The following is a 12,020-nucleotide window of genomic DNA, read 5'->3' on the forward strand; positions in this document are numbered from 1 at the left end:
AGAATAGTGCAACATGGAGAGGATAAATAGAACACACACCCATCTACCATCTAAGTAGAGGGAGAAATAAATCAGAGTCACGACATGTGGCAGAGGTCGCGGGGTTGCCAATGACATAGACAATGACAGAGATGCTCGTCCGAGCGAGAGTAAAGAGAGAATAAATGCACATAGGTGGGCCATTAATTAGATTATTGAATAGAACATTCCTTGACGTTAAGATTTATTGATTTTGAAACTTTGACATCAGAAGAATCCTTTTCATGATATTGCAAGTCTAAAGTTCGATCCAGTATATCAATGTGGCACATTTGAATAAACACATATAATAAAGTGTCTAGGACATAAAATATATAAATTTCGTGTGAGCCAAAATAAGCGCACATGGTCGATCCCTTAATTAGATTAATGAGTAGAGTAGCCATCGAGACCAAGATGCATGTAGAGGTTTTAAGTGGCAATTGTTAAAAAAATGTTAAATATATATCAAATTTTTTGGGCATTAAAACCTTGACACCAGAAGAAATATTTTGGAAATGTGTGGACAAAAAAGGGCAATCGATCATATTAATTTTCCTTTGTACAAGGGTGTAAAACATGTGATCTTCGTATGAGGGAGAACAAAATGATCGGAAATGCACATAGTCAACTAACCAATGGTAATTAATGAATAAAATAGATAGTGAGAGCAAGATCCGTGCATAGGTAGTGGATCTTATTAGAGGTCGTATTCCAAAAGCCATGATAAGGGGTAGATGTGATTTCACATTTAAGTTTGGTATGATAAAAAAATCATGGTTGCATATTAGTGGTTGGAAGTCCATAAAAGAGTTCAGAGATTTGGAATTTAGATATTTGTTTATTATTATATAGGACCAATGCTACTTGTATTGGAAATTTTGAAAATGATTTCTGTGATGTTATTAGTATGATATAAGTTTACTATCAAGCGGGTTCATCTAACAAATAGACCAACAAGAATTTATTGGATGTCTTAGTTGTCATTTCTTTATATGTTTCAGATATCTAACAATCCTTGTCAGCCTCCAAATGCCTTGTTTTCAGAAGTTTTGTCTTTTGACTTTGGAGATTTCCATTCATTCTAATATTTGGACCCTCCAAAGATATGAAACCTAATTCAATAAAACATCACATCTGGTCTCAAGGGGAACTTTTCTAGAATGGGCCACATCTTAAAAGTGTCGATATTGCAAGTTGCGATATGCAAGTTGTGATATGGAGGAAACCATAGGAAATGAGACTGTAATGTTAAAGTGTCGAGATGGGTGATAACAAATTTGCAAAGGATTTGTATGCAAAACCAAAGAAGCTTGAGCCTTTTCTGTCTCCTCCCAAAGGGACACATAGCAGCAAAACGACTGACCCTGATAAGAGGCACGTGGCTAACAACTACTAGATACGTTAAGGGATGTGTTTGAGCCAACAATTGGCTGCACCAAGTGACACGGGGAGGTTGACATCATCACGGCATGCCAACATGGTTGACATGTGGCAGTAGGGTTTGATAGTTTCAAGGCACACAATAGGCCACAAAGTGGCGACACGTGGAATTATTCAAAAGGTGACATGTGGAAGATACATGGTAGTGATGGCATCCCGTATGGGAGATCAATGATCGGAGGTTGAGTCATATTTTGCATCGAAGTGATACCTACAATTGAAGGGCTCTGATACGGGGTCTGGACTGCAGTCATGTGAAGAGACACAGGACCAAGCCCAAACACAGAAGGTGATCAACGATTAACAATTGGCGAATTTACATGTCGTGCACCAAGGTTGCACCTCCGATTGGAAATCACAGATAGAGAGGGCTCCTATTTGGGGGCTAGCACCGTGATCACAAAGAGCTCAAAGGAATCAAGGGTGGCACGTGGAATTATTAAAAAGGTGACACATGGAATATACATGGCAGTGATTGTGTCACGTATGGGAGATCATCAATTGTAGATTGAGGCATATTGTGCATCGAAGTGAAACCTTTTATTGATAACCTCTGATTGAAGGGCTTTGATACGTGAGCTAGATTAAAGTCATGTGAAGAGCCACAAGACCGAGGCCCAAATGTAGAAGGTGATCGAATATTGACAATCGGTGAATTGACATGTCTTACACCAAGGTTACACCTCTGACTGGAAATGACCAATAGAGAGGGCTATGATTTGGGGCTTCACTGATTTCCTCTCCACGTAGATCAGGCCACGTCACTCATCGGAGATTGCAAGGTTTTGGGACTGCAACCAAACGCTACATTGTGAGATCGCTGATTATGATTCCAGCACGTGTGATGTGGTCTCATTCATTACACATTGGAACAATTTGTAGCGCAATATTCTAAAGAATCGACCTTGTGTCCCAAGCTAAAGGTCTTATCCTTGAAAGGCACCACTCATTGGCTTTATTACGTAATGTCCTTTCCACAGTCATGATGTCACACTCTGCCATGTGGCTAGAATGCAGTTATTAAGAGTCAAAGAACCTCGGGAAGAGCAAATCGCAGATTGGAGGCCCACGATTAATCACACCATAAAAATGGTATATGTTTTGAAGGCCAACAAATCTGGTACAGTGTCGTGAGGAGGAATCTCTGCATAAAAATCCTATTGACTTAAATATGCATATTAGAGAAAGTTCAAACTAACATTATAATATTGCATTCAATTATGAAATAACACAAATCATCATCACATTTTGTCATTTGATATTTAAAAATACCTCTTTTAACAATATATGAATTGTAATGACAATGGTACACCCAAATAACAAGAAATATAATTATATGAGACATAGTTAAGTAATATGAATGACTAAAGTGATAGGTTTCACTATTTTAAAATAAGATTTCTAAACTATTAATTACACTCATAATTATTAGAGATTAGTGTTTATTTTGAAATAAAGATTTTAAAAGTTTCTAATAATTATTGGATGAATGGTAGAGAGTTAATATCAAAGAATAATATAGAATATTCATAGTAATATACACAAATTAAAGGTTGAGATCTATTTCCAAAGTAGTTAGAGTTTTTTCCCGTTTTAATTCTATTGATTGATAAAAAAAAATGTCTTATGCACAAGTATCATTTGAAGTGACTTAGAATTTTTGGGCATGATGTGTTAATAAGACATGGTATTGCTGAGTGGTAGTGTAGGAAAGTTTATTTACAGATTAAGAATGTCCATGCTAATGTGGGGCTAAATCTCCATGTTTAAGAATCTTGTTCCATTTTTTTTAAATGTACATATTTTTAACATGTGCAGGTATGTAAATGACCTAGTTGTTGATTCTTGTAGGTAAAGGAAAAACAATCAAAATTTGAGATTTATATAAAATGTGGTTATGTCTTTTCTTTCCTTTTAATTGAATTGATTTATTAAGAAAATGTCATGTGAACTTGTGCTCTATGAACATGAGTTATTGCATTTTGGGCATACAGTATTTGTAAAGCATGTTAATGGTCCATGATATTGTAACAAAGTCTATTTACAGGCTAACTCTCCATATTAAGATGGAGATGAAACTCAATATCTCAATATCTTATTACATATTTTTATATATAATATATATAGTAATTAAAAAAAAAAATTAATTTTTATGATTTTTAAAATAATGTGAAATATATTACAAAATGAGTATTTTAGTTTCTTTTAATATTTATTAATCGTTTACTTTATATAAATACTTTATTTAAAATAATTATAATAAAAAATGATTCATAATAAAAAAATAAAATTATAATATATATGTCATTTAAATTATAAAGGAGAAAAATACACCAAAAAGAATTAATTGGACATACATTTATCAGTATTAAAAATTAATTAGGTATATAATCAAATATGGTTTCTATTTATTATTTTTATCTATGAGGATTAGTAAGTGATTAAGGGGTGATGGGTACTATATTTAATTATGTTAACACGGGCGAATAACAAAAAGTTAATCCAATTGTGATCTATTATCCTTATTTGTAAAGAAATTAATAAATCTTTGAATAGGGAAATTTAATACAAATTTATATATATATATATATATATATATATGTTTGACTATGGTTAAAAAAAATAAAAAGTTGACTCAATGATAATTTTTGATAAAACTTCAACCAAATGAGAATATTGAATGTAGATGTTAACCACTTTGAATAATTAATATATATATATATATATATATATATATATATATATATATATATATATATATATATTTAATTATTTATAATATTTATTATATATAAAAAATAATAAAAAATAAATCTAATTTTAATTTTTGATATTCTATACTATTTAAATTTCTATATTTCACTTTTAAATTATAAATTAGTAAATATATTTTAAAATTAGAATAAATTTATAATTGATCACTTTATTTTAAGTAACTGAATAGTATGGAAAAATAATGCAATAATAAAGATAATTTATTTATTGAATTTGTAAAAGAAATTGATGTATTATTTATAATTAGTTTTTGAAATAGAATAGAAAAATGTTATTTTAAAGAATGTTAATATTAAGGTTATATGAGATTGTTGATGTCAAGTTAAAAAATAAAGAGGGATAGTCGGAACATATTCACTCTAATATTGGATTCAAGCCAAGTTTTTCGCTATTTACCATTTTTTTAGCAAATACATCTAGAAGTTAGAGGGTTGTGTGAAAGGTAATTTTATTTTTGCATATGTTAACTAAGTAGTCATAATTCCTCTAGTTTCTTCACATAATATATTTTTATTCTTATGGGGAAGTGTGTCAATGGTCATGACAAAAAATAAGAATTCTAAATATGGCCCTTTATTATAAGTATGATTTTTGCATTGGTAATAAATGTTAAAATTAAAAAATCCATCAAGTTAATATTCACCTTTTAAATGATAACTGAACTTTGGATGATGTAACATCTGAAAATTAATGTACAACATAAGATTAATATGAACTTCATTAAAATATGGATAAACTAATGGAAAAAAGTTTATTTCAACATTGAAAAAAATTGAAATGATGTAAACTATTGACTGTGGGATAAAAGAAAATTTTCTTTGTAACTCATCATTCTTATTATTTTATATATTTATAAAATTTGGGAATGCAACATCTCTAAAGATTTTTTTGAGAAATATCAAGCAAATTGAAAAGTTTTTCATAACTTATATCATTTTAAAATTAAAGGAAATGCTACATTAAAAACATCACTAAGTATATAATGTATAAAAACAACATGAAAGAGACATGGTTACCTCAAAATCAAATCAAAACCCCTTAGATTGGCATGAAGATGTCATACCTTAACTAAATCATCGGAAAGTCAAAAGAAAAATCACTCCATAAACTATTATTAATATTAAAAATATTATTAATATAAATTTAAAAATGAAATATAGTATTATAAGAAATTAAAAACTAATATAACATTCAGATATTATAATAAAAAAATTAATATTAATTACAAAAATTAAAATGTTTTTTTTAATTAATATAAAGTAGAAAATTAACATTAAATCTTAATTTCAAATTATGTTAAAATAGTAACTTATCAATACATTATAAATTTTTAACACTTTTGTTTTTATGTTTTTTAAACATAATCATAAAATTCAATATCTAAACATTAATCTTATTAAAAATGAGTAACAACAATCATATTAATAATAATTTATTTTTAAATTTTTTTTTAATAGAGTGTCGGAAAACATGTTATAACTCAATTGTGGAACAGAGCAATGGAGACAACTATCTCTTATTGCTATCCACGAATGAAGGTGGACTCATGAACCTTATTCAAAGAAAACTACACTACCTCGAATAACTTGTTGGTGGTACGTAAGGGGGCAGACTTTCGCTCTCGCGGTCTTGGAGTGTTAACTTGTTTCCTTACGGAAAGAAACATCCGTAAGGGGGTAGACTTCCACTCTCGCAGTCTTGGGGTGTTAGCTTGTTTCCTTACGGCAAGAAACATCCGTAAGGGGTAGAGATTCACTCTGGCAGTCTTGGAGTGTTAACTTGTTTCGAAACGGCAAGAAACATCCGTAAGGGGGTAGACTTCCACTCTCGCGGTCTTGGGGTGTTAACTTGTTTCCTTACGGCAAGAAACATCCGTAAAGGGGTAGACTTCCACTCTCACCGTCTTGGGGTGTTAACTTGTTTCCTTACGGCAAGAAACATCTGTAAGGGGTAGAGATTTACTCTGGCAGTCTTGGGCAGTTAACTTGTTTCCTTACCACGAGATGTCTCTTGGTCTTGGGTCGTTAACTTGTTAGACCAGCACTTTACCAATCAAAAATAATTTTAAAATTATAAATTAATAAAATATTAAATTAATATATTAATTTTTTTAATATTATTATATATTTTAAAGTTAAAATTTATTTTATTGAATACATTGATCGGTTCTTCCTCCATTTTGAACAAGAAATTGCTTGACTTCAAACATTTTTATCAAATAATAATGTATGCCCCGTCTTAGTTGGCCAACTAGACGGGTCAATGAGATACGATGTTAGAGGCAGTCAACACCCTGAATTTTGAAGGACCAACGACTTTGTGTTCGACGGTGAACCTTTTATCGTTTGAACGGTCAATAATTATAATTATAATTATAATTATTGTTAAAGATCGAGGGGTCAGGCAAACTCTGGATCTATTGCCATTCTCTCCTCCTATATATCCCCTTTCTATTTTATACCTTCTTCAATCATTCCCACTCTGTCGAAACCTTAGCCGAAAGAAAGGGGTATGGATCAGGATTGTAGTGCAGGCCTTTCTTTAGGTTTGGGTATAGGTGATGGGACAATGACTGATGAGATGTACGTTTCGCAAAGAAATGTGGGTGGGCCTCCGCTGCAGTTACATCTTTTTCCGTCAGCTCCTGACTCGGACCGCGGCACTTTGCCCTGGGAGAAGACCTCACCATCGATTGGTATGTTCTTGCCCTCTTTAACACATATTAAAACTAATCTTTAAGAACAGATTGAATTTTATTTTAATGGCGTTTTGATTGATATGTCTGTTGTTTTAATGGTGTTTTTGAATAATAATAAGGATAATGGTAATGTGCAGCAACCACTGGTGTTGGTGGCGAGGGATCAGCGGGAGAAGCGAAGGCTCTGATCCATCCGGTAGCCGTGACAGGGAGATCTGATGCCAACAAATTCCCAGCGTCCTATCTTTACAGCGAAGATGTAGGGGCCATCAACGTGTCGTCGTCCAACAGCAACACCGTGGATTCCAAGGCCACCAACACCGAGAACAGGTATACCGAGATCAAGCGAAAACGGGGCTATGGGGAGGAGAATGACCGAGTTTGGTCGAGGGTACTCAACGATGTGGAAGAAGAGGGCTCTTCCAGGAAGAATGTTAGACTGTCCAGAGAGCAGTGTGCTCTTCTGGAAGAAAGCTTCAAAAAGAACAGGGCACCTGAATCTGTAAGTCTCTATTCAAATTATTTATTTATCATTTGTGTTTCGTCATCATTTCGGCTGTTGTAACTTTTTCTTCTTCCGCAGAAGCAAAAGCAAGAGTTGGCGTTACAGTTGAATCTCCCTCCTCGACAAGTTGAAGTGTGGTTCCAGAATAAACGAGCAAGGTTAGCTAGTGTACTTCATTCATTCATCTATTTTGCATGTAGACGTTATAATATTGGAAATTATCTCTTTGGAATCCACAGGTACATAATTTGTCCTGTAATCTTGAGGAATGACATGGAACTTAAAATTCCAGCAAATTTATTACTGGGGAAAAGTTTTGATCCAATGGATCCTATTGTGTTGACAGTTTTATTGATCGATTTCTGTTATAGGTTAATTAAAATGTTATGAATTTGTTTTTAGGACAAAGCTGAAGCAAATCGAAGTGGACTGCGAGGTTATGAAGAGATATAATGAGGCACTTGCAGACGAGAACAGAAAACTTCGCATGGAGCTGGAAAACCTAAAAGCTCTCAAAATGTCATCGCCACCTCTTAGGCCCGCGTCAACCCTTACGATGTGCCCCTCCTGTGAAAGAGTTTCAGTAGCTAACAATAGCAGCGACTTGGCTTTGGCGAAATCTGGGTCTATATTGTTAGGAAGCGCTTTCCGACCATGAATGGTCCGGTAATCATGAGAGTTTCTTTCCTACTTAATTAATGCACTCCATCCTTCCATGTGTAATGTCTTACAAATACATCGTTCACATTGTTAAACTTTTTTTTAAAGTTCAATTTGTGAAACATGTTTGTGTTTCTCTATTTACTTTATATTTTGTTTTATTAATTGTATTTTGGTTGATGAAAGCTATTAATTCTTTATTAATTTATTCAATTGTTAACTGTCTGTTAATTTATTTAATTAGATATAGCGTAGCGAAAAAATTCAATTTAGTATGATTAATCATTTTTTTAAACATTATAAAATTAAAAAGAATATTTAGATTAATGAAATTTACTATATAGTTAAAATATATTTTTCTACATTTTAAATAACGAAATTAATTAAAAATTCAAAAATGTATATTAATTAAAATATAAATTTTATTTGAAAAAATTTAAAAAAAATGATACTGCTCTGAAATGCCCACATTTATACTTATTACCACTCCATCTATTTTATTTCAAATTGATTATTAATTTTCATATATCTATTTTACTTCAAATTGATTATTAATTTTCATATTTCTTTATAATACACGTTGGAAAACAACCTAGTTTAAAAATACGATCAAAACTTCACGTCTTTCGAAATAATAAAATAAGACATCTTACTATTTAGCCTTCCGTTTGGGTACAGTGATTATGAGAAACAACGGGGTTTCTGATATTTACAGCTATTAATTACCCATGCTAATTCATATTCATCAGATTTCAACGTATGCTTCTATTGGTTTAAATAGACGGGCAATGTACACCCAATGCTTCGTGCACACTGTTCTGTCGAAGACTGTGCAATGCAATGATCGGTGCTTAATATCATCGGAGCTACGTACAGCCAATGCTTCGCTCACACTATTTGTCGAACAGAGTTTGCTTTACGTACAGCCAATGCTTTCGCTCAATATCATCAGTGTTACCGTATTTACATAGACACCTCCATAGTCAATATATTTCATGAAATCATCTCCGCAAGAATCATAATGCTTATGCTGGTAACGCTTGTAATAAAATATGTTACCATATTTACATAGACATGCCCAAAGTCAATACATTTCGTGAAATCATCTCCACAAGAACCATAATGCTTATGCTCGTAACGCAACTTGTATGGTCACAGAAAAGGTAAACATAAGAAGGTTTGGAGCTTATGGTCGTAAAGTAACTTCTATGGTCATAAGAAAGATACGGATAAGAAAGTTTGGAGGTATATATTGGAAAGCTCATTGAATGCCTTGCAGGAAGAAGCAATGAATAGTTTTGTTTTTTTGGAAAATAGAAAATAATATTAAGGAAATTGTAATTTTATGTATGGTAAAATAAATATTTATGATGGATGTAGTTACTTACACTTTATATTATTAGTTTTAATAAGTTTCAAAAATAGATATAGTTTGTTTATAATATTAGAATAACATAATTATTAGTATAAAAAAGGTAAATTTTTTTGAGTAGAAAAATTGAAAAAAGATATGAAACATAAAACATTTGATTCATTTAGGTTTTTTATAGATTAATGGTTAATATGGATATGTCCTCATTTTATATATTGCACTTTTTAATACATAAATAGACTCAAAGTCTTAAAAACTTCATGGTTACTTGGATAGTGTAGACTACATAGGTTAAACTTGTAAGTCTAATTCCAAGAAATTTTTGTTGGATTTTCAAACAAAATTGACTAAACTACATGGTCATAGTGTAGAATAGTAAAACTACATGAAATGTATTAAAAATAAGATCCTTGGCCTTAACTAAGGGGTTATTGTCATGCTGACATATGCATAAACATGACATGTGCATGGCTAGGTGGTACCATTGTTGAAGACTCTTCTTTTCAATTGCTTTATATAGTTAAGGCCAAGGATCTTATTGTTAATACAATTTCTGTAGTTTATATATATATATATATTCATTCATTCATTGCATGAGATATACACATTGTTTTTAACTTCACCGTATATAATCTATACATAATTGACATTAGAATATTTACTTAGCATTGGAAGAGTGACTCGACAACTCAGAATGTCACATATGGAGGAACATGTACATGAAACCTTACTCCAGCCATGTGGCAATGGCCCGGATAACCCGACTCCAAGTAATAAGGATGTTAAATGTTGTGTCTGGCCTGGATGACCCGACTCTAGGTAATATGGATGTTAAATGTTTTGTGTGGGTTGTGTTTTGATAATTGAGTTGTTTTGATCATTTTGGGCAAGTTGTATGTGGTCCTCAAGCATTCTCTTTTTATTGTTACTCTCTTTTCGTCATTACCATATGGCCAATAAGTTTGGTAGGGATGAGGCCAATGGTGTTTTGAAGCTATAATCCTCCCAATGTAACTTTTTCTTCAATTAATATAATATTTTGACTTACAGATATATAAACTTGTCATGTGAGTGTAACATGGGTGGTAGGGAGGAGTAGCACTTATACTACTCACTTACGTTCCAATTTGATTGAGATTAACACAAGTTTGGATTGGGATTAACACGAGTGGGACACTGGTGGTACAGAAGAGTAGTTCTCATCTGGCTCACTATTCTAGTCCCACCAAGATTGACATGAGAGGGAAATATGTGCGATTTCCATTGGTGTAGATAATATCCATATTTGATACAACGAACCACAAGAATAAAATAAAAAATAAATATAGATTAATATTAATTAATCTTACATATTTAAATATTTTATTTATGATTTATATTCTACTTTTTATTATTCATATTTTTCAAATTTGAGATATTAATTTTAATTTAAGAATTAAAAGAGTTACCCAATCTTCTTAATCTTCTTAGTTTCTTATTAGGAAGTAATTATTTTTCTTTTTATTACTTGTTATTTTTAATGGTTGAATGTGAGAATAATTTTTTTGCCAAATCTCCTTGATTCTAAGTTATGGGGTTTATAATGATTTATTTAAAACTGGAAAAATATGTATATTCATTTTTTGCATTTTATAATAGCATATATTGTCTTTTCATTTATAACATATTTCATTTTTCTTTAAAGAGACATGTGTTAACTCGAGATTGAGCACCAAAGGAATTACACATGTCCTTGTAGAATTAGTGTCCAAACACAATAAGTAAAAAACAATATTTGAATGAAAAAAAATTCAATAAGTCATATATTAGTTATAATAATTAAATATTATTAATAGTTTCCAAGATATTTAGGAGGAGAGAATTTTCCTAACATACATCAAAATTTATGCAACATAAACATCCAAATTTATACCATGAAAAAAAATAATATACTCTTTCATGAACCCAATGTTGTTCTTTCTCCACTACAACAATAATGGGTACCTCATGTATAGTTTCTAATAATTCATGACATAATTCATGAAATTCATAATTCTTATTTGTAAAATTCCTCCATCTACATAAATATTTTTTTTTTTCTATAATTAATCTTCCCACATTCCTTTATAGTTTTTATTCAATTCATACTTGTTGGATTATTTTCCATGGTAACATTAATCATTACCCTAATTTATGAGAACATCATATGGTCTAGTTTTTCTATGTATACATATACAATCTTGGTGTTAACATTCTTGATCCATTTGGTTATTATGTGACATCCTAGGCATGTGGCTAAGAAGTGGTGTAGGTCTTTGACATGCCATTTCCTTTATGAATTCGTTGAATGACTCCATTTCCTAATGTTAAGGCCAACCACTCGGATATACATACTAAGGTGGGAATGTTATTATAACTCCTTATCATTAATTGGATGTGCGTTGTAACTTTAACCTTGTTGTTTATAACTCTCTATTTGCGAAGAATATGGTCATATAAACAAAGGTAACCCCCACTTCTAACTTATCATTTAAATTTATTTCAATTTACCCATCCTTCTACTGTAATGT

General features: G+C 31.4%; 1 protein-coding gene across 1 annotated transcript; it reads left to right on the top strand.

The window, feature by feature from the left end:
- The first annotated feature begins 6,804 nt into the window (after positions 1–6,804).
- Positions 6,805–8,097, top strand: LOC149241865 (homeobox-leucine zipper protein HAT2-like). Its single transcript, XM_089370687.1, has 4 exons — positions 6,805–6,931; positions 7,072–7,436; positions 7,518–7,597; positions 7,842–8,097. The coding sequence occupies exons 1-4, from the start codon at positions 6,805–6,807 to the stop codon at positions 8,095–8,097; spliced, it is 828 nt and encodes a 275-aa protein (XP_089226813.1).
- Positions 8,098–12,020: the final 3,923 nt, after the last annotated feature.

This window comes from Pinus tabuliformis, chromosome 8 (assembly GCF_031772625.1).
Source record: "Pinus tabuliformis cultivar Carrire ecotype Pingquan chromosome 8, CPIR1, whole genome shotgun sequence".
NCBI classification, from domain to species: domain Eukaryota; kingdom Viridiplantae; phylum Streptophyta; class Pinopsida; order Pinales; family Pinaceae; genus Pinus; species Pinus tabuliformis.